The 25674-nt window shown below is 42.4% G+C and overlaps 1 protein-coding gene across 1 annotated transcript in view; it reads left to right on the forward strand.

Moving 5' to 3' along the window:
• The window catches only part of SYNE2 (spectrin repeat containing nuclear envelope protein 2), a 165381-nt gene that overhangs the window by 81549 nt on the left and 58158 nt on the right, over nt 1-25674 (forward strand). Inside the window, 24 exon segments of the mRNA XM_032112608.1 lie at nt 94-288; nt 836-910; nt 1943-2062; nt 2836-2940; nt 4553-4765; nt 6550-6717; nt 7655-7774; nt 8219-8331; nt 8967-9108; nt 9987-10118; nt 10684-10836; nt 11088-11297; nt 12485-12586; nt 13659-13778; nt 13931-14131; nt 14829-15002; nt 15584-15712; nt 17448-17644; nt 17861-17993; nt 18654-18836; nt 19249-19395; nt 21013-21189; nt 22461-22616; nt 24032-24181. Of these exon segments, the coding sequence (XP_031968499.1) occupies nt 94-288; nt 836-910; nt 1943-2062; nt 2836-2940; nt 4553-4765; nt 6550-6717; nt 7655-7774; nt 8219-8331; nt 8967-9108; nt 9987-10118; nt 10684-10836; nt 11088-11297; nt 12485-12586; nt 13659-13778; nt 13931-14131; nt 14829-15002; nt 15584-15712; nt 17448-17644; nt 17861-17993; nt 18654-18836; nt 19249-19395; nt 21013-21189; nt 22461-22616; nt 24032-24181 (3615 nt within the window).

The following is a 25674-nucleotide window of genomic DNA, read 5'->3' on the forward strand; positions in this document are numbered from 1 at the left end:
AGTACCAGTAAGAGGCATCACTGGTATCATCTGTTACGTTGCTGTTTGGTTAAGTAAGAACAATGGATGCTTACAGATGTTGTTGCTCCTTAGGGAGAAATGGAAGCTGTAAAAGAGGAAATCATAAAGCTGTGCCAAAGAAAGGAAGATTTCCTTACCGGGATGAAGAATTCCATGTCTGAGCTTCACCAGCGCCTACAGCAAGAAGTGTTTGAAGCAGCAGATGAACCTCCAGCCCCTGTATTAGCACAGAGTGACCTGATTGGGACTGATATTTCTGGTCAGCAGGTAAGTGATCACTCACCTGAGGGCCAAAGAGGGGAGGTAAATAACCCTTCTTGCTCCTGGAGGAGTGGCATGTGAGAGAGGAGCACCCCTGCCCGTGTGAATCAATACTGTCTCTCCTCCCTTTGTGTTCAGAAGGACGAGTGTGATGCGTGTCTAGGAGAAGGCAGGAGTGGTGTGCCTCTGGCTATTTTTTAGCCTTTTTCACTTTAAGCATGAAGTTTGCATCAATCAACAGCAAAGTGCTCCATGGATAGTTTTGTTGATAATCAGTTGTTCTGGGATTTTCAGTGAATTATTTTCATGGGGCAAAATGAAATTTGTCCCTTTTATAGCTGTGCTGTTGAAACCTAACAGCATCAAGTCCCAATTTTCAGAGGTGCTTAGAACCTGCAGCTTTCAGTGACACTAATGTCGGTTGCCAGATGTTCAGTGCTTCTCCAAAAGTGGATCCCAAGTGGTAAATTTGTTTTGGCTTACATGAAGTGAAGAGGCTTTTACCGTTCTTGTCATGATTAATGGGGTTGTCTCTCTGTGTGTATTTTTGTAGCTGAAAAAAAGAGGAGTGATATCTCTTCTACCTTCCTTGGATGAAGAATCAGAAGACTGTTCTTTACACAGTAAGGTGAGTCCAGTGTGTTTTATATATATACAGCTGTGTATGTAAGACAGAAGATTTTGGTAAAGGAGAAATTATGAAAAATGTGAAAATCTGAAATATTTCAACTCCAAAATATCTGTTATCACTTCAGGATACAAAGGAATTGCACTCAAGCCAGTGTGCCAATATTCCAGTGCCAGTATTACACAGCACCTTGTTCAGTGAGGTGTGATCCTGCTTTTGGTGGGATTGCTTTTTTAGTAATATCCCCTTTATGGAAGTGTTAGTGGCAAAATACAGGCTTAAATACCAATGTTTATATGTGGAGGTGTGTTTCAGAAAGAATTAGCCTCTGGAATGCCAAAACATAAAAAGCAACAACAAAATTTATCTGTATGTTTGAACTTAAGAAAAAACAGGTGTGATTAGACTATTGGGAGTGAAGTTAAGATGGAGGGAATTTCTGGGAGATTGGGTGAAACTACAGGAAACTGGGCTCTGAATCTGGAGATCCTAAATGCCCAAGTGAACTGCAGAGGAGCAAAGCAGGGAATAAAGATTCATGATGAAATTAATTGCTTTTGGAAAAAAAAACTCCATGGCAAGATAGTGCAAAGAAGTCCAAACTGCTTGGAGAAGTGGTGCCTCACTACTGATCCAAGCACTTTGGTTTCAAGGTTTCTCACTCTACATCTTCACTGGCACAATTTTTCTTTACATGCAAGACTTTTTAGGGGACAGGACAGGAGAAAACTAGTGTGTTGTTGCTGGTTTGGTGGTTGTTGGTCTGTTTGGGTTTTTTTCAGGTTTTTTTTTAATACTGTAAAAAATGAGAATATTCTGCAGCCTCTAGAGAAAACTATCAGTGTCATCCAGCTGCCATTCATCTTGCAGCAGAGCTACAGAGCAAGAAGAGATTTGGGAAGCACAGATATGATAGATAAGGCAGAAATAGAGCAAGGTGTTTTAGATGTTTGCAGTGCTTTACATGGCCTGAAGGAATATATCTGAGCTTCCTGTTCACAAGCTAAAGCTGAGCTGTTACTGCTTTCAAAGGGAAGTACAGCCACAGAGAAAGATGCAAGCTTTTGGCCTTCAGAAAGAGATGATGAAAGGCACAAGGAAGACAGTGCAACCTCCTGGTCTTCTGGTACCTTGTCAGATGGCATTGTTCAGGTAATGCACTCAGGTTTATCTCCGTGGGGATGGGAAACTCATCTTTGCGGAAAAGATCCGCGTAAGTCCTAAGTGTTGCTGAAGCCTGCAGTGCAAGAGAACTGCAGAAATGCAGGACAAGGTAGCCTTATTCATATCTTCCATCTCACACTAAATCTTGCTGTGTAGAATCTCTTTTTCTGTTGCACATACTGGTTGGACTCAGTCACCTTAAGGTTCTTCTGCAATCAAAATGATTCAATGACTCATTCCTTTTAGCTGTACAAAGCCCTCAAAGGTAGAAATGCACATTTAGTAGCAGCAGCTTGTTTCACTGAACCCTGGAAAGGCTCTAAAGTGTAGGGGGTGATTTGTGGAAGAGGTTCTCTTTGTACATGAGAAAATCAGCATCTAGGACACCCAATCAGCTACAGTTTTGTTGCCATTCTGCTCTGTTCCTCATGGTGCCTCAGTAATGTTGTGATAGCTGCAACTGTTTGTTTCTGTACATCAGTGCCACAGGCATAACAAAACTGCTCTCTGTGAATCCTCTTGGGCCAGGACCACAGTAGGTTGAGTGGCTGCTGCTCTTTGAGGCTTCTCTACCACAGCAAGGCAATGGAACATAGAATCAGAGAGTCATTTAGGTTGGAAAAGAGCTTTAAGATTGAGTCAGCCATAAACCTGACACTGCCAGGACCACCACCAAACCACATCCCAAAGTGCCACATCTCCACTACTGCACGTCTGTATGGAAGATACAAATATTTCCACTGTTGCCTCTGTCTTTCCAGGATGAGGAAGCAATACCTGAATCACCCAGTAAACATGGTGAAGAAACATCTCTGCAAGCTTTGGAGGGCACTGAAGGTCCTGAAGCTGATGGCAGTCTGGCTATGGTGAGTTTGAAGGCCTGAACAAGGGGACATCCTGAGTGAGTTGTGGAACCTACCTCGTGGGCAGAGGCCCTGTTCCACTGTTTTGCTACTGGAGTTTGCTGCAGTATTATATGGTAGAATACCTGCAATCCTTTGTGGCCTCTTCATATTGCTGCTCTGGGTGATGATAAAATTTGACTTTTTCCTTGAAAGGGCAGTTTTCTAGGGAACAAAATGGAGAATTTTCAGAAGGGAAGCTGCTGGCTTGTCATTCATCCAGGCATGAATGGAGGGGTTTGAGTGATGTAAACGTACATCAGCCATGGAATTTTTAAATGGCAGTTACAGGAGGAATTAAGGAGCTTGACACGTGTTGTCGCTTTGTGGAAGACATGCAAAGGCTAAGATAAGAGTAGGCAGTAGCCTATAGGTTATATACAAAAGAGTGTAGGGAAACATGAGTGCTCCAGGAACACCAGGAGCAGCAGTCTGGTGGCAGAGCAGCTTCAGCTCTTAGGATCACGGAGTCCTGGAATTGTTAAGGTTGGAAGAGACCTCTAAGATCATAGAGTCTAACTATTAACCCAGCACCACCGTTGAGCACTAAAGCACATCTCTAAGTGCCACATCTACACATTTTTTTGAACATTTCCAGAAATGATGATTCAACCACTTCCTGGGCAGCCTGTTCCAATGCCTGACAACCCTTTTGGTGAAGAAATTTTTTCCAATATCCTGTGGCAGGGGGATTGAAACTAGATGACCATTAAAGGCTCCTTCCTAGCCAAACTATTCTATCATTCTGTGATGACATTGATAGCTGGAACAATGCATTTTGGCTCTCTTTTTTTTATGCCAAATCTCATTTTAATATGAAGGTTGTGCACTAGTACTGGCCATCTTAGGTGCCTGTGTGCTCTGGAGCCATGGGAGCATTCAGGTAGTTCTGCTCTTGTGGTGTTGTGCTTGATTTACTTACTAAGTGCCAGTGTTTGCATGTGTGGAGGCATATACAGACCTGTGCAGCCTTCCAAGTCACCACTCATTATCTGCAAGTACTTTGGACTTCTTGTTATGGACGTGTGCAGTGCAATATTGCTTCTTCAAGAAGCATATTTGAGAAGAATTGCACAAGATGTCCTTAAAAATACACCATTTTTTTTATTGTGTGACTTAGAGCCCAAATAAAGCATGTTCAAGTGTTGTAACTGAACACACGCAAGTAGCTTGTAAGCATTGTCCAACAACTTGTTTTGCAGCTTCCAACTGCATTGCTTTTACGTGTAACTCCCACAGAAAAACATCTCTCCTCAGGGGAGAACAGGTTAATGTTGAGTCATCCACCTCCTGTGCGCTCAGGTATAGCTGCCCTGCTCAGGTAGATCCCTGCAGATGCAAATGGCTGCCTGGAAACCTGTTACACCAGATCTCGGATCGCCTGCCTGCTGAGTTTCCCTTTCTTTCCTTTTTTCCTTCTTGGTTTGTTTCTCCCCCCAAGTCTGGGAGCGTGGCGACAGAGTTGTTTCAGGGCTCTGTGAGTGTGAAAGTTAATCATCTCTCACTGGTAAGAGGAGGGGAGGGAAATTACAAAACCAGGTCGCTCACCACGGTGCTTTGATGTGCTTTGCTTCAGAGCCACCAGCCGCCTCCAGTCCCCAACGCCGCGCTGGGCTCGCAGACAGCGCTGGATGGCGGGAGGCCTGAGCCAGAATCCGTCCTCCTGGTGTGCCAGGCCCAGGTGGCCGAGCTGGAGCAATGGCTAGACAAAACTAAAATGTCCCTGAGGTCAGACCCTCAGACCCCGCAGAGGCAGCAGATGGTGGAGCCGCAGCTTGCTGATTGCCAGGTAAGGTGGTGACATTGCTGCTGCCGTGCCAGCCAGCCCCCTTCCCTGGGGGTGTGTCTGCAGAACAGCTCTGCCTGCTGCCTCTCTCCTGCTTCAGCAGCTCCCTCCCTCTGTGCACAGAACAGGTAACTGCTTGGCTTCAGCTTCAGGTGCAGCTCTGCCAGGGCTTGGTTACTCTAAAACCTGGTTTTAGAGTTGGGATCTGTATGGATCATGGGGATTTAGGTAGAATTCTGGAGTATATGTAAAGCTTTGGTTTGATTTGGATTATTTTCAAAACCACGGCTCAGTATAATTTGAATCCTCTATTAAAATGCAATTTTTCATTGGTCCTGATCTTGATAAGTCAGCTAGAAACAAAAGAGTATTTTTTTTTCTTTTGACATTTTTCACTTTCTGCTTGTCAGAATGATTTAAAAGACTGGTCTAAGAAAGCTTCCATGCTGCTAAGTTTTACTTTCGTAGTTTTTGCTATAAGGTAGGAAGATAGCAATGAGCAGTGGTGATATTTGGACTTACTGCTGTGCACCTAGGGCAGCCTCTTGCCCCCATGGCAGTGGAACAAAAGGAGTGGGTGGTACCTGTTGGTGAGAATGGGAGGAGGAAAACAGGACTGGCACCAGGGGCTGGGTGGGAGGGAGCCCTGGCATGCAGCATGTGCAAATTAAAACAGAGTGTGCAGGCGTGCCACTCTGAGGCTCCCCGTGATGCCAGTCTGGTGTGCCAGCTTGCTTCAAGCACTGAGCCTACCTACAGCAACAAATTTCACTCACAATACCAAAATGTCACCACTTCAAATTACTGAGGGACATTACCAGCTGTTTTGTTGTTGTTTGGGGTGGTTGTTTTTAATTGGAGTGCCTCTAGGTTTAGGCTGTGATTCAGCCAAGTGCTCAGGTGCTGAACTCTGTGGGAATTAGGATCCTGAATGCACCTAAGTAGCTGGCTGTGTCTGGATCCCGTTCAGGGTTTCTGTCAGCATAGGCTTCACCAGGGCAGTTCCAGCTGGTGAAAACAAGCAGGATTCAGGCAGCTGTAAGCACTGCTGAATTCCTGCTGGCATCAGTCAATCTGGATCAATGTTAGGACATGAACTTGGGCAGGGGAAGAGGGTTCTCTAACCTACTCAAGATCTACACAGAAAAATACACACAGAATGGAAGAGAAACAGTCTCTACATATGGGCATGTGATGTAAAGCAATTACTTTATTGCAGTTGATTACTTTGCAGCTGAGTCATGGTACCTTTCTTCTCCATGCTCACCGTAAAAACATGAGTTTAAAGTATGCAGGGTTACACTTTGATTCACAGCATCTTGGATCAAAAATCAGATCCCAGCAGTTTACAATGGCCTGGCTGACACTTGGAAACATTCCTGTGTGTTGGTAGTTCAGCATCATTCCTCCTAAAGACTGATGTGAGCAGTCTGTGCATTGCCTCTTTCTCCCTCACTGAGGTGTGTTGTCTTCTTGGTTGCATTCAGATGGAGTTTATCATTTCTGCTCTCCTGTTTTATTACTTGATACCTGAGTGAATATAACCTCCTGCAGATGCTCTTGTTTGAAACCGTTTTAAGACTAACTCTGTATAAAATTCATTTAATTGTCCAGAATAAAAAGGGACTATATTGGAGAAAATCTAGGGGGATTGCAGCTATTTCTCTTTTTCCTTGCATGTTTCTGGTCTTTTCAGACAGGGGAGGTGTGAGCATTGACTTCAGAATGTTATCAGAAAAGGAGTGTTGCACTTCTGAGAATGAGTAATTACCTACTGTCTCTTCTAGGTGAGGTTATCAGAGATTGAACAAAAGGTCCTTTCTTTACTGGAAGATTGTGGAGATAGTGCAGACTACCAACAAAAGACAGAAGCTCTTTCCTTGAAGCTGAAGGAGGTGAAGCGCAATTTGGAAAATGTCCAGATGATGCTTCAAGACAAGTACAGTGAAGAGCAGGTAAAGCATATGAATGTTGTTCAAAGGGCAAGAGTTGAGAGCCCTGGTGCTTCAATGGTCTGTAGTTGCAGAACAGTTAGAGCTCACCATGTGAAGCAAGGAAGGGAGAAATGTCAGAGTTGCCATTATTCTACTTCACAGTGCTGTATAATTACTTGTAGTTTACAACAAGTAGTGGATTTTTAATGAGTCTCTGAACAGCATCTTTTCTGCTTTAAGTGCTCAGTGACAGAGGTCAGCATTTTGCTAAGACCACACGAAAAGGACTTAGGGTTTGGTTTGGTTTTCAATGCCTCTAAAAGGCCATGATGTTTGTGACACTATCATAGCAGAGAGGCCTTTTAGTAACTTTCTCTTTGAAGAATGCTTAAATGCAGTGATTCTGTCAGCTCTCCTGCACCACAGCTGCACAGTCTTTGCTGAGTTTCCCAGTGGGTGAGATGGTAACTCCTGGCTTCAGAGCTCATTCCCTCTCTGTTGTGCAAGGGATCAGAGAAGCCCACCTGATGTGTTTGTCTGAGAGCAGCCTCAGTCCCTCTGGCTCGTGTTGAAATATGTCTGTGAGCACAGACAGATTGAAAACCCAGGTGCATGACCAAATCTATAAGCATAAATTGCACATCCCTGTAATTTGGTCAAACAAAAAGAGGGGAGGGTTAGTATCACCTAATCTGCTAGCAGGAAAAGCAAAGAAAGCAGAGTAACTATGGGGGAGACATGTGAGGACCTTGGCAGAAGGTTAGAATGTTAAAACTTTCAGTAAATTCAACTGGACAAAAATCTTTGCAAAAGTAGCAGTTGTGTTTCATGTGCTGCTGATTCTGTGTGTGGTAAGTCCAAGGCAGCTCTGCTTTTGCCCATTCCCCAAGCTGCACCTGTGGGGTTCTGCTCTGTTGTCAAGTCTGAAAGCCTTCCCACAACAGGTCTCTCTTGACAGGTTCCCAGCAGGGAGAGGATCGACCCAGAGCCCCTGGAGATCCTACACTCCGATGGTTTCAGCACGCCCCAGCTCCCCCTTGCCCAACAGCCCTGGCACAATGGGCTTCAGCACCCACAGGTAATTAATTCTCCTGCCATCCTGGGGCCAGGCTGCTCCACATCCCCTGTGAGCTGCTAGAATTGCTCACTTTTCACTTGCCACTCTCCTTTGAAATCATGGCACTCGAACTTGTATTTGAGCAAATCCCCATTTTCCCTTGCCTTTTTCTTTGTGTAAGGATTGCAGTTAGTGGCATTTAAATTTCTAGATGTAATTTGTTTCTGATTGGGTTTTGCTTTTAAAACTTCAGCTCAGGTAGAAGTATATTCCATAAAAATGCATGTTTGCAGAAAATGGTTTGTTCTGTAAAGTCACATTTATACATAAACTGCATTTTATTCTGACAGGTGTAGTCTTATTTTCTTTGCTAAATGATTTCACATAAAACGTGATTGGAAAAGCACAATCATCATTTCAGATTATTACAGTTCACATAATGTTCATGCTATTCTCTGTGCACAGGACCTGAAATTAAAAGCAGCTGAGCAGAAAAGCCTCATTGACTTTATTGAGTCGTGCGTGGAAAAAATGCAGCCACAGCTTGAGGACAGCGTGACTCCGAAATCAGAATCCAGGTACAGAATGACAGAATCAGTTACCAGATTCAGTGATGTAAAACTGCCTAGCCCTGCTGAAGCCTTGGTTCTGTTCTTTGGTTCTGTGTGCCTTTAGAAGAAAAATGGCAGAAGCTTGGGGATTTCTGCCATCAACAGTCCAGAGAAATGGGGGCTCATTTATGTGACAGCCTCTTTGATACTGGGCTGACTCCAGAGTTTAGGATCTCGCTATCAGGCAGGACTGACACCTGGCCTAAGCTAAATCAGGCCCATCTGGAGGCAAGTTGGGTATCTCTGTTCACAGCCATGGTGGTACAAATGCACAGACAAACCCAGCCAGTGTAAAAGCAGCAGCTTTGGAAAAGGGGACATTGGGCTCAGGCACCTTCTGGCATGGAACCAAGACTTCCTACAGGACTGTGTTCCCCATGTTGTCATTTCAGAGATGGAGGCTGCCAGCAAGCTCCTGGCATATTTCATGAGAAGGGAAAAGTCAAAAAAAGTTTATCAAAGCTTGGATTAATAATCATCCATGCACTTGGTTTCACTCTGGTTTTGAGGCAGGAGCAAGAGAAACGAATTTTATACAGGAAACCTAGTTTTACTTACTCTGCTTCAGTATTTGCTATTCTAACAATGTTTTCTCAATACAGCAGTGGAGATTCTGACTCAAAGAGCAAGCAGGCTGATGCCAACTTAGCTCCAAAGGATCAAATGGGTAATAAATGGCAATATTTACAACAGGAGCTGTCATCAAAGATGAAATCTCCTCTCTGGCAGCTTGTGGAACCTCAGGTTTGTTTAAGTTCCATAAAACGCTCTGATAGTGTAGATAGCAATTAGTGTATCTTTCTGTGTCATAGTAGCATGGCTTTCTATCAGATAACTGAAATCTCTGCAAGGGTTCTCTAGAGGACATTGTTACTGCACAGTGTTTCCATGATTGTCTTTTAAACTTACTTTGAGGTAAATCATGTCTCTGAAATAGTGACTACTAAGCTAGTGTGGGAGCACTTAGGTGAATCCCTGTGGTTAATATTCAGAGTAGATGTTATCTCTTAATTCTTTCAAGAGAGCTAGAGGAGTTACCCAGCAAGCTCCCGGCTGATTCCCGTGGATGTGGGTGGAAGTCTCAGTTCCTGCAAGTGAGAACATTTTGGTCAAAGCAAATCTCTGGTTTAAATTTTTTTCTGCCACTCGCCAGTGTGAATTCTCAGACATCAGAAGTGGAGTTTGGGCTGTGTGCATATTCTGGACTGCAGAATTTTACTGCTTGGACAAAACTGTAATTCCTATTGTTAAGTTTTGTTCATATTTAATCAGAATGATTAGATTTCCAGTTCTCTGAAATTGCTGCAATATGTGGAAGAATATCAGACATGTAAAAGGATGAATGTCAGCTCTTCTTCAGGCAAGACTTACCCTACAGTGGGCAGTAGGGTTGCCTTAACACAAGCTACAGCTCTAGCCCATAAAGCCGGGCATCAGAGGCTCCTTTTTCAGTCAATCTCCCATCAGGGTATAGCCTGCCCAGCTTCTGCCAGTAAAAAGGGAATGCTGCTATTAGTGCTTTGAATCTTCTAATGCTTTTTGAGAAGAGTGTTATTTTGTTGCCCATAGCCTGTCTTCATTTGAGCTGTTCATCTAATTGCAATGTTTTTTCCAAATGTTAGATCACAACAAAGATGAATGTGCTGCCTCGAGGCACATTCTCAGGTGCAGGAACCCCAACTGTGGAAGAACTGAAAACTTACACTGTCCAGCTGGGAGACCTAAGCCAGGAAGCAAATGTGGTGCATGCACAGGTAAAAATGACATGTCCTAAGCATTGCAAAAAACCCCAGGGATTCTAAACACAGGACACTGCTTGGACACTGATAAAGAGCCAGTAATCATAATATTGCAAATGGCGTTCCTGTAGTGAGCTTTTGTGTTGGGTATCAACTATAATGTAGAAATAGGCTGAGGACTTCGAGAGGGAACATTCCAAGTTTCCGCTATAATACTTCTGCTACCTGAATCCAAAGGTTTGCTAGTGTGGGTAAAAATCCTCACGCTATATAGATCAAGGAGCCTGTAAATGATTTCAGTTAATCTGCAGGATTGGAGCTGACAAGACAAACTTGTTGTGCTCATGCCTGAGATTAGAGACCTGTAAGAGCACAGCCACTGTCCAGTATATAAAGGGTCATTGTCTCAGCACTGGCCTTGACAGCTCTGAATATTACATGCATATATCCAAGTCTGTCCCTCAGTATTTCATTAATTCCATTTTAGTATTAGCTGAGCAAACCTCTAACCTTACGTAATTGAATGAATCCTAGCCATGCTTTGGGTGAAAGTACTGAAAACCGGCTTGCATTTACCCAGGATAATGTGGCAGAGGAAGTCTCTTCCAATTTGGACAGAAAATTGTTTGAGTTGCTCCTGGCAATCAGCCGGTGTTTGAATAACATGGAGGAGATGCTGAACACCTCGGTGCTCTCCACCGAAGAAGCAGCTGTGCAGCAGGCTCTGTATGAGGTAACTGTCCTAAATCCTTCCGGGAAGGAGAAACCCCAGTGGATTTCTGCTGCAGCAGAATATATATGGCCTGATATTCCCTCTGTTCTGCTGGTATTATTCAGGAATAAGACCACCAAACTATTTTATACTGCACAGATTTGGGCCTGTTGCTTTTAACAATTATCAACTTGAGTCCTGCTGCTTCTTAAAAGGCAAGAGTCCTTCCATAGACCATTTTCACTCATGTTGTTCTTCTTTCAACCCTTTAGACTCTGTCTGTGGAGCTGCAAAAACTTCATGCTGATCTGAGTGATAAAAAGGATGATCTCCTGAAGTCCATCAGCTGTGCTGGTGGGAGCACAGATGTGTTCTGCGAGTGCTTTAACAACTTGCAGGCGCGGCTGGAACAAACTCAAGCTGCCACTGCTTCAAGGAGCAGCTCCATGAAAGCTGGGCTGGATCATAATAGCAATTACCTGGTACTCCACTGCCAAATTCACATCTTGTTTCACAGCATCTGTTAGACATGTCAGTGTTAATGCATTTGGGTTACAGATGAGCAATCTCCAATGGGCTTTATTATTTTTTTCTTTTTTTTTTTTTTTTTTTGGCTACTTAAAAAACTTGTCGTGGCCTCTCTCAGTTTTGCTGGTTACAGTGCTGTTTGCAGTGCTGACTGTCACAGAGGCCTGGATCACAGTAGGAAATTTGCCTGCAGAAAGTATGGAAGTAACCCGGGCTCCCATGCAGGCTGAGCTGCAGGCTAAAGCAAATTTCTGTGTGTAGGGACTAGGCCAAGGAGGATTTCATATATTCTTTCTGCTGCTGTGTCCTTAGGAGAGGCAGGCTTCCTCCCTTTTGGTGCCATGTCTGTCACTGGGCTACTTTTAGCAATCTATTGGGGGTTGATTTGACCCCACTGCATTTACTGTTCTTTTAGATCTTGTGCCACAGAAGCAGAAGCCATGGTTTCACAATTTTTCCTTCTTTTATTCTTTGTTGGAAAAACAGATCATGAGAAACTTTTCTTTAGATTCTGGTGATGGGCTAAATCTACTAAGTACTGCTGGAAAATATTCAGATCAGGTGTTTAGTCTGAAGTAAGGACAGAAGAGTCTGGTCTTTGAAATACAATTTGCAATGTCCAGCAAAACTCCGGTGTGCTCGTTATTTGCAAGTCATCCTGGCCCTTTACTGCTGAATAATAAAGCAGTTCCTTTGAAGAACACTGAGATGTTGTCTCCAAACAGCAGCAGAACAAGTCTTGCAGTATTAACTTATGCAGAATCCATAGAGCTCCATCAGTCACCAGTAATGGGCTCATTTTCTCATTTTCAGAAGGAAAGAATTTGATTTCCTTACCAGTTTCACAGATTTTTACAGTCACAGAGGATAATTGTGACAGAATAATCTGCTTCTTATATACTACACAGACTCAGAATTTCCCTCTTCCAATTACTGCTCTAAGCCCATAATGCATACACTTTATTTTGGTGTTGGTTCTTTTTTTTTTGTTTAAGAGGAAAAAAAATGCATTTGCTAAAAGAGGTAATCTTTTTGTTGCATTTGCTTAAAGAGGTAATCACTTTGTTTGCTGTGTAATTTTGTCTGGTCATTACTATACTCCTGATATATGATACATTTCTGATGTTTGTTTCTTTTGCAGAATCAAACCAGGCTACTCTATGATCAGTTAACTGAGAAAAAAGCTGCTCTGCAACAATGCTTGAATGAACTACATGGACATAATGTTTCTGAACAGCTTCAGGTAATTTTATTTGAAGGAAATGAGGGTTTTTACAGTATTAGCTATTATTTCTAGTTTTCTTCAATCTTTGAAGTTTCATATTTTCTGAAGTTTGAGTCTAACTTAGGTTTTAAAAATGGGGGAAAGGAGAGAGTTCAGTATTTGCTGTATTCACCACCACCCCTTCTCTTTTTTTTTTTTTTTTTTTTTTTTTACTACACCCCAATCCATACTCAGACCTAACTGCAGACATTTTAGTGGTTGGAGTGGAAGAACTAGTCTCTCCACAACCTCCCGGAGCAAATACACCTCATGCTATGGCAGGGAAGAAAAAGAGTTACACATGTTATGCCTTTTCTTATGCCAAACTACCTTTTCTTTGTGGGAACAGGACTCTTGTATTTGTATTTTCTCATGCAGCATTTATGAGCACTTTATCATATGGAATTTGACCAGTTAAGCTATTTTCTTTGACCTTTATTGGGATTAGCAGAAAATTAAAAATTAACAGACTGCATACCCTCCCCAGAATGGTCATTGGCCATTTACCTTCTTATTACCAAAGCCAGGAGGGTGTTCTGAAGCTTTTTTGGTACAGCAAGGCTCATAACCTTGCTTAGAGGCATAATTTTCTGCCAGACTGAGAGCTGTGTTCCCTGCTGAATTCCCTAGCAAGGACTGGGTGTATTCTGTCAGGTAACCACTCTTGGAAAAGGAATGCCAGAAGTACATAGCTTTCCTTCCTTCAGAGGGATCCTGTCTCCATCCCTGAGTATTTCTGAATCATAAGAAAAAGCTGTGTTTTCTGAGTCCATGCTTCCTTTTATTGGCTGCTCTTGAATTAGTAGATGGAAAGGCATGTTGAATGTTGTCCTGAGATTCACAAGACCTGAATTCCCTTCATGGCTGTGCTGTGTGAACACAGTAAGTTATGCCATGAACTGTTTTGTCCATTTAGTTTGTAAACTCATTGGATTTCCTGAAGTGCTAGCACGGGAGAGATCCAGGCATTGGATGCACTGCACTACCAGTGATAATGAAAAGTTTAATGGAATGGAACTCTTCCTAATGGCTTATTTTGTCCTTCATTCAGAAAATTGATGCCTGTGCTGTGGAGCTGCAAAACTTTGAACACCAAGTAGCAAAATTGAGAGGCCATGGAGAAAGATTGCAGTTACCTATCACCTTAATCCAGGAAGCTTATAAATTAGAGGTAAGAGCACAGTTTTGACTTACTCAGCAAGGTTTGATTCTTCTAAGACATCCATTTTCAGCGTCAAAAGGCTGAGGATTATTTTGTCTTCTCTGGGTTTGTGGGATTCATTTCTGTCCTTCACGAATCACTAAACTGTATTTGCATTGTAGGATGTTCTGGATGACATGTGGGGGATCCTGAAAGCCAAGTATGTGGAGCTGAACTCCCCTTCCATCAGTGAAAGCCACTATGAGGACTTGCTTCGTGGGTTTGCAGAGCTGGTAGCTGTTGGAAGAGAGAAGATGGCACAAGATCCAAAGCAACTAACAAAAAGCAGAGCAGCTCTGCAGTCTCACCTGAAAAATCACAAGGTATAAGTTGTTTATCACAGCACTGCTCAGGTCAGCATAGCAAGGAGCACTGTTTTCTGTGGCTGGTTTCTCTCCAGTGTAATGGAGGAGAGTGACTGGCTCATAGCAAAGGGGAGGGACTGGAGTATGTGCAGGAAACAAAGCCAAGTTTTTCAGCAGACCAAAATAGTACCAGTTTTGGTGATAAATTGCTACTTCTGTTTACCTCAGAACACATTGATGTGTTAGAAAAACACATCCTTCTTATAGATATCCCAAAGGATTATGGTGTCCTGCTTACTACTTAAGCCTTAGAACTCCTTGGTGTCCCCTGGCACCCAGGTGAAACAAACTGGATAATGACTGTCTGGTGATAACTACCTCATGCTAAACTATGGATTTATTTATAGCTAGACTCTTTCTTCCATCATTTTCCTACAACATCCATATAATGTCATACAATTTGAAGGTATAAATGTAGATCTTTCTCTTTCAAAATGAGAACATTGAATGCAACTGATTCTGACTAAATGTAAAATAATCAGTAACTGCCCATATTGGTGGGATGCAGAATTTGCGTAGAAGTCTCCTGACTGCAACCTTGAGAGACTCTGAAACTGGCTTCTCAGTGAGTCTTCTCCATCTTCCCCTGCTTGTGGGAGTGTGATCTCTCTTAAAGAGCTGACACTGAACTGTGCTTTAACTTGGTTTTTTTTAGGACTTTTTCTGCAACCTCATGACGCGCATGGCTTACATGGAAGTGTTTTCCAAGAGAGTGAGTCCTGCTGTCCTGCAAAAGAGAGAGGAATTCTGGAGAGAGCTGGTGAATGAAGTCAAATTGCTGGAGCAGAAGGCCTGCCAGTATGGTATACACTTAGAGAGCCTGTTAAAGGTAATAAGTCAAAAGACACCCAAGAGTAAAAAAGCTGGAGGGAAGGAGAAAAGTTGCATCTAGGGGAGCTCTTGTCCCACCTGTGATTCTTTGGCTAGTAGGTGTCCTTTCCTGTTTCCACTGGACAGCAACAGTCTATTTATTACTTATTCTATGTGTGTCAGTAAACCAACTTTCTTCTTGAAAATCTCTGAAAGTGGACATTTCAACACTTTAGGACTTCTTGCAGTGACTTTTAGTGCCTGGACTGACAGAAGAGCCCTTTAAGGCAGAAAAATACCAGCACCACTTTAAAATAAAACTTAAAAAAATTAACAAATAATCTCAGAATATCCCTAGAGAACAAAAATTGAGCACACCACTTTAAAATAAGAATCCTTGAAGATATTGGAGAATGAATAATTAATTCATCTGTGGTAAAATCATGTCTTACTTCAATATTTACATATTATTCACCTATTTTTGTGTTATGTTTCATTAAAGCAGAGCTGCTGATGCCAGAGAAGGCATTAAGGCCTGAGTCTGGTGTATTAAAATGCAGATGAATGCATGCTGTGTTAACAATTCAATGTATTTTTTAGGATTGGATGGTATTTGATGAGCAATGCCTAGTTTTCAATGAGTTAGAGGCACTTGCCTCTGCGTTGCCTTCTGTCAATTTGGTTGAAGAAACTGAAGAAAGATTAATGGAAAGGATTGCACTCCTAGAGGTATTTATGTGTTTGTCACTGCTTTTCTTTGTGGATCAGTAGAACCAGCAAAAGTATTAATTAGTATATGAGGAGGTGATCTGCAGGGCACTGTTTCCTTTGTCTCCTCAGCTGTGTGTGGATACAAGCTCAAAACAGGCTTTGAAAAGTAGGATAAGATTGGGCTGCTAATTTCAGCCAGGGGCTACAAGTCCATTTTAGTGGGAGTAATGACTATAACTACTTTATAACTCAATCTTCCAGTGAAAGTATTTGGGATAAGATGGATGTTGTGCAGGCTCCATGAATCCCAAGAACAGCAGGAGTCTTGGAGTGAGCACAGTGCCCCTTCTCTGTAATTCAGAAATTATTTTCATGCCATGGTGTAAAACCTGTGGAAAAGGAGAATCAACCTACTGCTTTCAGATATCTGAAAATACCAAATATTTGAACCCTTATTGCAGCACTGGTTGCAGCTGCATCTCTGATGACAGAGCTGCATCTCTGATGACAGAGCTACATCTTTATTTGGCACCTTGGCCCCAGCTGGAAATATTTTAACCATTTTTTAAACACATGTAAATATAAGGATATGAAAGCAGCCTTTATGGTTGTTTTATAAAATTAAGAAGAAATAGTATTCAGTAACCTTACTGATGTATTTTCAGAGACTGCTCTGCATTCCTCACAGGTTTGACCTTTCTCAGTCTTCAGAGGACACACTCTGTTAGAAAATTTTGAATTAATAAGTGTTTAATAAAAGCAAATTAATGAGTGTTTAATAAATGATTAATGAATGTTTAATGAAGGAAAAAAGGACTGTAGTGATTTAATCTAGTTGACTGCAGGAAGGACATCACTGGGCATGCCCAGAAAATTCTGAGCTACAGTAAAGCCTTGTAATAAATCAACAATAGATGTTTACAGTCATGGTGGCCCTCAGGTGCTTTTGACACTTGTTGCACTGAGGCAGGAGACATGCAAGGTGTGCACAGCCACTGATGTGAAGTTGCCTGTTTTTCTTTGGCTTTTTAAGTTCTTAACTAGCTCTTCATTCTTAAGTCTTTATTTGTCTTCAAAGACTTCAGAAATAAAGTCATAAGGCTGTAGAAGATGTTTGGTGGAGGGTGAAGCTGTGGAGCTTCACAGTTTCAACAACAGAGCAGAATAAAATTCTCCAGGGCTTAATTCCAGTGAGAGAAATACCCCCAGACCTTTGTTTTTTACGTAATGACTTCACTGTCCACTCTTCATTCCTCCCTGCCACCATTATTCAGTAATTATCCCAGCACTTTCCTTCAAAACAGTGGTAGCTTTTTTTTTTTAAATAGGATAGAGCCTGAAGGAGGAACAGTCACTTTCAAAAGGAGCAAGGGAAGACCATAATTTTATGGTGGGAACGGTCATATGTTAGGACAGTGCAGCTAGATCTGATAGTGTCCATTGCCTGAGGTCTTCAGGTGTCAGAAAAGCCCATCAAATCATAACACAGTCATTCTGATAATGTATGAAAATACATCGAGATTTGTCTTGATCTACCCAGAGGAAGCAAACAAACAAAAAAACTCAAACAAACCCACAAAAACCTGTGTCCCTTTTGCATGTAATGAATTACAGATTCCTATCGTTTGGAAAATAAAATACATTACAGAGGAAATGTGAGATTAAGAAGTTACAACCAGTGATATGTGTTTTTCTAGTTGTGTTTTCTGTCTTTAAAATGTTACTGTTTTGCAAACTTCCCATATTCTGACAGAAAATCAAAAGCAGTGTTGATGAAAAGCATGCCAGGCTGTACCAGATGGTGAAAGAAGGAAAGAAATTGCTGACTGCTGTGGGCTGTCCAGAAATAAGAAGCCAGATTGGGAAGCTGGAAGAGCAGTGGTTGTCTTTAACCAAAAAAGTTGGCCACGAACTACACCGACTTCAAACGTTACTGAAACTCCTGGTCAGGTGGGTCTAACACAAAAAACCAATTTGAAGTACCAGCTAGAGATTAGTTTGTGATTTTTTTATAGATGACAGCTGAAGCCATGCTTCTGCAGGGTTATGCAGCAGCAGAGGTGCCAGAATAGCACATGCCTTCTCACAGGGAAGACAACGTGGAGAGCAAATGTCTCCTGGCCTCAACTACATGTGTGATTTTGTGGTTTTTTTTCCTCCTTGTAGCTACAATAGAGACTCAGAGGAGTTAATGAAATGGTTGGATTCTGCTCAGCAGAGAATGAATTTTTGGAAGGAGCAGTCTCTCAATGTGTCACAAGATCTTCCCACCATCAGGGACAACATCAGCAGCTTGTTTGTAAGTCATTTCTGCTGCCAGGTTTAGATAAGACATTCTGAATGAATTCTGGTGAATTCTGGTGAAAATGACCCTTTTGAGAGGTTATTTGTGTTTGCCATGACCATGAGCCACCCACATAATACAGCACTGAATGGCTGTGTGCCCCAAAGCCACTTAAAAACTGAACCTGGAGTGTGGGCTCAGGGTACAGGGGTGAAGGTGATCAGCCAAAGTCAGGAAGGAGAAACATGCTGGATTGCATTTCATGTCTCTGCCTGCTCCACTTGGATGACAGGCCAGGAGGTTCGGCCCCAGTGTGAGGCCAGACAGAAGGAACAGTGCACGGGGGAAAGCAAAGCGTCATGAAGATTCAACTCGGTAGATGTGAGCTGGCCAGAGGTATGAGGACTGTGGTTGCTCCCTGGACCTCTGTGTGAAGTGGGGATCAGGATATTCTCAGCCTCTGTGGGAGCAAAAGGTGGCATTCAGCACTGTATATCAAGGTGGGCAAAAAAATGCTTTATCTGCCAGAACATGTTGAGCTCAGGTTTTCGGAACTTTGCCATCTTGATAAAATCTGTTTGTTGAGGCATTTCACCCTGTGAAAAAGTGGTTTGTCTTCATTTCAATAGATATATAAATATTTACCCTCTCTTAAATTTCTCCTGTGCACCTCAGACATTTTCTAAGGAAGTTGGTGAAAAATCTTCCCTGAAGTCATCAGTGGTGAGCACTGCCAGCCAGCTCCTCCATGTGAAGCAAGCTGATATTGTAGCACTTAGGTCATCTTTGGTAAAGTTTGAGCAAGAATGGGGAGAACTCATTACACAGCTCCCAACCATCCAAGAAAAGCTGCACCAGGTGAGTGAGAGACTCTGCTGCCATCTCTCAGTTCAAGCTAAATAATTATGTTAAAATGTTGCTGCTGGGATTCAGTTGCCTTTTTCTGAATTAGCTGTGCCTTGCTTTCTGAATAACCCCAGTATTGTACTGCAGTTTAAGTATTGCTGTGTTCTTCCTGGGCTGTTTTACATATATTTATTATCTTTACAGTTTTGCATGAATGTCTGTTACAATTAGAAAGAATTTTATTTCAGATTCATGAATTCTAGAACTGAAGTCATTTGCCCCTCTGGAGCACAGGGCTCACTTTCAAGTTCATGCCCCAGTAATGCGATTATAGTGCCTGAGCCTTTCCAAAAATAGAAATGTCATTTTCTTTGGTATTTCTAACAAGCAAAATGTAGAGGATTCATTATATGCTTTACCTCAGCTTCAGATGGAAAAGCTTTCATCACGGGAAGCTATTGCTGAGCTAATGACCTGGCTGGACCATGTGGAACAACAGCAGGAATGTGAGGAGCCAATAAATTCACAATGCAGTGCTGCCCAAGTCAAGAGCCACCTTCAGAAGTACAAGGTAAATGGGAAACTGTAAGTCCAGGCTTGCTGTAAAAAGGATGGAAGCAGCCTACAGGCACTGTCATGTCTTTCCCTTTGCTCTCTAGAGGGTTTCTCAGTCTGAAACATGTTGTAACATCCTCCTTTATAAAACCTTATGCTTCCATGACACACAGACGACTGCCTGTTCTGCAATACAGCTACTGCCTGCTGGGCTGTAATCTCCTTTTCTCATGCTGTCCCATCTGTCTCACTTGTTCTCTCTCCTGCATTTAGATTATAAAATGTGACGAGCAGGAAAGCTTTGCTTCCTTAGGAAGACAGACCGTGTTTGTGCTGTGTTCTAGTCTATCTTTTTAACAAGGAATACCTCCTAATGGAGCTCCATAACCAGAATCCATTTAACTAGAGAACAGGGGGTTTGAATACTATGTGTCATCAAAAGAAATAACCTGCTAGGAAAGAGGGACAAGATGAACATCCTGCAGAGAGTGAGGCTGCAGCAGACTCCTGGTGCTGTTCAGATGTCAGAGCACCAGTGGCAGAGGCTGATTGCTCCAGCCACAGGAAGGATTCAAGCTGTGTACTCCAGAGATGCCAGGGAGCCCAAGCTCAGGGCGTGAATCCCCACAGAGCCATATTTTGCTCTGCCCCTGTAGAGCTGCCAAGCCCTGCTCGGGGCTCACACAGGCTGACAGTTCTCAGTCTGCAGCTGCAGCTCACAGGCACTTTGGTGCTGCACATAAGAAATGCAAACATTTCTTTCCAAGTGCCTTGGTATAGCACATATATAACATTTTGGTCTGTATCATTTGGATTTGGCAGTTGGGACATGTAGATGAGTTGCTGTTTTTAACACTTTGGATATTTAGAGGTGAGTTTGTAGGTTTATCTTTCATACTTGTCAGCAAGTGGGGTTGTGTGTGCTGAGAAGAAAGCTGGGATGAGGGTCACAAATTCCTAGAGGGAAGCAGCTATGGCTTCAGTACCTCTACTGTGGTATTCCCTTGTGGCTTTCCCAGGCACTACTAGATAAATAAGGAGCCCTTTCCTACTCTCTTCTCCTAATACCCTCTGAAATAAAAAGTCATTCCCTTATATGTGTAGTTTCTCACTCATCTCCCTGGGCAAGAGAGGCTGGTGCTAGAAGACACCTTTTCCTCCCAGATATTCTGATACTCTGTTCTGATACCAGCTATTTTGTTAACAGGAGTAGAGTTTCTTACTGCATTTGCCTATGAGTTGCAGGAGTGTGGCAAAACCTTAGTTTCAGCCTAATCTGGGCCCATGGCAGCGTGATGGTTTTGTCCAGTGGATTAAGGGCAGGGTCTGGTACCCCTGGATTTTATTCCCTGCTCCATCACTAGCCTGTTTTTACCTTGAACTACCCATGTAATGATAGAGATTTTCTGCAGAAATTTCAGTGGATGACAACAGCTACACAAATACAAACCAGTAAAATTTGAGAAGTATTCCTACAGCCAGATCTCTTTCAGAAAAATATTTTAGGTCATGGTTCAAAGAAAGTCATCAATGTCCCGTAGCCACACCCTGAAGCATCATCAGAACCGATCAGAATGAAACTACAAAACTGATTGGTTTACGTTTTTGTTCTTCCTCTTTTTTTCCCCTGCAGGAATACATGATGGAAATGAACTTTAAGCAGTGGATGGTAGATTTTGTTAACCAGTCCCTGCTGCAGATGAGCACCTGTGACGTGGAGAGCAAGCGCTACGAAAGGACAGAGTTTGCTGAGTGCCTGGGCGAGATGAACCTGCGGTGGCACAGGCTGCAGGCATCCCTCAACAGAAAGGTTGGGTTAAGTTCCCATGGCTTTCTCTCTTACAACTCTGATCTTGCCTGTGCCACTGCTCTGTATCAGGGATATATTAAGCTACCAGCAGTTTTCCTGTTGTAGCAGTTGGATTTGTGAAAACAGTGATTACTAAGTAAGTAGTGTTGACAGCTGCGTTCAGATGGGCACATATGAGCCTCCTGGACAAGATGTAGCAGGGGTCAGTTCCCAGCCCTGCTCCAGCCCTCCTGGGTCACTGGAAATGGGTTACTCTGTGTTGGTGTCCTCCTCCTACAGTTGTTAAATGTGCTTTCCCAATGAAGTGCTTTGAAGGTCAGTCTACATGCAGGATTTTCCTATCAGCACGTAATCTGTTTCTCTGGAGAAAATCTGTTTCAGCAGTGCCTCAGAATTATTCTATTCTAGTGAGGCTAGAAATAATCCATGCATCCAGAATTAGATGCTGCTGCTTATGTGCCCCAATGCCCAGAAAAGCTGGTGTGACTCATGATATGGAAAAGACCATGGGAAGCTTAGAATCCCCTCTACCAACACATTCCTCTTTTATCTCTATGTCTCAATTTATACAGCTTTGGGAGAAGCTGCCCCCTCTGAATCCAGATACAAGCACTGCTGGTCAGGTGGAAAATTCCCAGTATTTTTTAGTTCAGAAACCCTGTCAAGCGCGAAGAAACGCTGACAACCCCACAAGTAAAGAAGCAGGCACACAGACGTGAACTGTACAGAGATTGCAACCTCTGCCTGACATCTTGCATTCTATCTACAGAAGACTGTGAACTTTTCTTCCAGAAATATTTTCAAGTGGAAATTTCATTTCCAGCACAGCTGAAAATTTTCATGATGAAATTTCAGTTTCCTCAGGGTAGAAGTTATCCTCTCTAACCATTTTCATGAAATTGCACTCTAGGATTTAATGGATCCACAGGGCTGAGATTGAAGATAGGAGACTTGAGGTTCCCTTCATCTTAGTAGCCTTGTTGATGGGTTTTAGTGAGAATGAGATTTTCAGACTCCATATGAATCTGTCCACGTAGCCCAGGGTCCCCCAACTTGTCATGTCTCCCAGCTCCAGAACACACAGTGCCTTGTTTCTTCCCAGGGAAAAGGTCAGATCCTAAAGAGTCTGCAAAACTTTCTAGGTTTTCCTTTCAAAATATTTTCTCTAAAGAGTATTTTCAGTGTAGATTTTGTAATCTCAAATTTTGTCATGGAAGGCGAAGCCCTATTTCTGCCCACCCATAGATGTAAGTAAGTTTTGTGACTTTCAGATACAAGACCTGGAGCACATTTTGGAGGATATTACTGAGAATGAGAACAAAGCCCAGACTCTGCGCAACTGGCTGGAAGCTCAGAGTGATCGATTGAGATCCTTACGGACCCCAGCGAGTCTGATCTCTGCACAGAACACCTTGGATGATTGCAAGGTAAAGCCTTACATCAGTGATGCCATTGTAAAAACCCTATTTAGCACACTTTGCTGAATCCAGACTAAGGAACTGCACAGATTTTAACAGAAAGAAGTGTAAAGGAAGTTGCCATTTCCCAGAAGAGTTCTACAATGTTGTTTTAATTAAATCATGTTGCATTCAGGTGATAAAGAGTCAGAGCCACTTTTAATATGAGTGGCTATTCTGTGGGGGTTTTTTTTCACCAATTGAAGATCCATCTGCTGTTGCTTCATGGTATTTGGAGTGTTGTGCATCAATATTGTTGTGTAGCAATATTGTATTCTGAGATACTTCAAGAGAAGTAGTTCTTAGTTCAGCACAGCCATGGCAGAAGCTATCAATCCCATTAGTTTGAAGAGCTCTGTGATGGAAGTGTCATGGAAACTACTCAGTCCCATTTGGAGAAACAGCAACCCTCTCTACTTGTACCCTAAATTGTAGTGTAGTCTGTCTGCAGCAGCATCAAGGATCTGGGTGTGCTTTGTTGTGTTTTTCTAGGCATCAGATCCCTCACAATTAATACAGGTGGCAGCCAGCTAATAATTGGTTCCTATTACTCTGACAGTCTGCTGTTTTCATTCAGTACAGTGTTCCCTCTCTATTTTTTTAACGTGGAATATTTGTTCTTTCATTGCCATGGTTACATCTCTCTCTTGTAGTAGACTGCTTTTATTGTCTGGAGTGCTCTGTTACACACTGAGTTACTTGTGTCTCTGAAATGTGTGGAGGGGCCAGAATGGAAAAAAGACACAAGGGTAGCTTGGACTAAACACTCACCTGCTCACAGCAACACACAGTGCTAGGATACAGTTGGCTGAAATGTTTCATTAAAATTCATTTTGTCAATAAAAATGAGGTCCAAATTTGAAAATGTTTTGGGGGTGGTCAGTGAGAGGTGAAAAAAGGTCATGGCTTTAAGTGTAGCATTATAGGAAAATGTCATGGCCCATTGTGGCCATTATCATTGTATCATAACAGTGGTAGTTCCTCGCGTTGTGAAGAACTCCCTGCTGAGCTTTCCCCAGCATGTCAAGACTATCTGATAATCTTGCTGGTCGTGTTGGGGAGGGAGTTATTCTCCCAGGTATCTCCATTCATTAGAGATTGTTCTCACTTGATTTCACTGGAATTTATTTGACTGGAATTTTCTCCAATGGGAGTCCCTCTGAGTAAAGGGACAAACTGAAAATAACTTTCTAGAAGTTGTTAGGATGTCAGGGACTTGCCCATTGCAAAACCAGTTCCCATTTAACCCTTGCCTGACTGAAGAATTACGCAAAATTGGTTTTAAAAAAGGAATGTTTATCTAAGCTCTTCATACAGAAGTTTTTTTTCTATGGTCTCATTAAAAGATCTTATTTATCTTCTTTTTTTTTTTTCCCATTATTTAGGAGCTAGAAAATCAACTTACAGCTAAATCCAAAACTCTTGATGAGCTCAAACAGAGTCTGGCTTTGAATGGTAGTGCAGAACAAAGCCCAGAAGCTCAGTCTCTCAGGATAGCTGAGCTGTGTGAAATAAAGGACAGCATTGTAAACCAGGTAAAAGCCTTGCTTGTGTTCAGGTTTCCTCCACTACATGTTCTGACCACCGGTGTTATTAATCTTCATAGGATGGCAGGAGCTGGTACAAAAAAGGTGCAAAGTATTCCTTACTCTTTACGTTCCTAAGAAGGTAATTCACTGTAATGTGAATTAATGTATATTCAAAGTTGGGAGATAAAAATTGGTCTGATCTTGAAGCAGTTTGAGTACAAAAGGAGGAGGAACAGATCTCCATCTGCAGTTTAAGAAAATAAAGAAATAGCACTGCTATTTTTCTGTCACGCTGAAAATGGAGACCTTAAACTCTCTTACTTGATCACCCTGCTCTTTCTCCCCTGTAGTGCAACTGGTAGAAGGTGCCTCCTCTGGCCCTGTTCTCACTACAGCTTTTCCACCTCCCAGTTACTCTTTCATCCACACACTGGGATGGCTTTTGCCATCTCCAAATCCTATGTAGTTTCCAGTTGCTTCAAGGAGAGTCTGGCAGATTGGTTTCCCATGCAAACTGACTCCCCAGAAGTTTGTATTTATAGTTATAATATCTTTATCCTTGGAGTTGATCTTTTTTTTATATGGATGTAATTGATAGGTGCAGGAGAGATAATAATGAGTACATTTATAGATTTAAATTTGTGATTATAAATAGCCATATACGGTAGAGAATTATGCGTGATGGAGTGATTGTGTTTCTAGTTAAGATTGCTTTGCACTTTTTGTTATAAATTCCTTGCCTTTTTTCCTCAGAACTTTGTGAAACCTGAAGCCTTTTGCTTGAACTCTTCCACAGGAGGTGTGGATCCAGTATTGATCTGCTGCTTCTTGGTTTAGGTTTCAGCAGAAAGGATGTGATTGTTTCTTACCAAGAAAGCAGGGAAATTTATGTCTATGTACAAGATGGAAGTTTTTCCTTCTGATGTCTAGCTGGGGATAGAAATAGGCAGGATTGACAGCCTGGTGCTTTTTTCTTCTTACAGTCACCATGGGTCATGTTAATTTTAGGAATTTTATGACTTAACTACCAAACTTGCAAACTGCAGGATGTTCTTGGAGCTGAGCTGTGTGTGCAGTGAAACAGCGAGTGCAGACTCCTTCCCACGGGTGACTGCTCACATCAGAGCCAGGCAGAGATTTCTAATACAGGGCTAAGGAGATGTAATACCTTGATTAAATTGTCTGTAGGTTGAGCTCAAGCCTGTGAGTCTGTGGCCCAGAGACATTTCCTGGGAATGATGTCTTTCCATCTTCCTTGTGTGGGCAGTAATTAGCTACAGGCTACAAAAAGCAATTAGAGATTCCTCCCGCCTATAACCATGATTCAAAAGAGAATAGGGATGATTAATCCACCAGCCTGTGTGTGCTTGAAACTAGGATACTAGGATAAAATTATCTATGCAGTCTGTTTAGGGTGAACTATGGTGTGGAAATTTTTTCATCTTCCATTGTGTGGCTGCATAGCCAGAACTGAAATCTGGCATCTGGCTTTTTTCAGG

The sequence above is a fragment of the Corvus moneduloides genome, chromosome 6 (genome assembly GCF_009650955.1).
Source record: "Corvus moneduloides isolate bCorMon1 chromosome 6, bCorMon1.pri, whole genome shotgun sequence".
Taxonomy (NCBI): domain Eukaryota; kingdom Metazoa; phylum Chordata; class Aves; order Passeriformes; family Corvidae; genus Corvus; species Corvus moneduloides.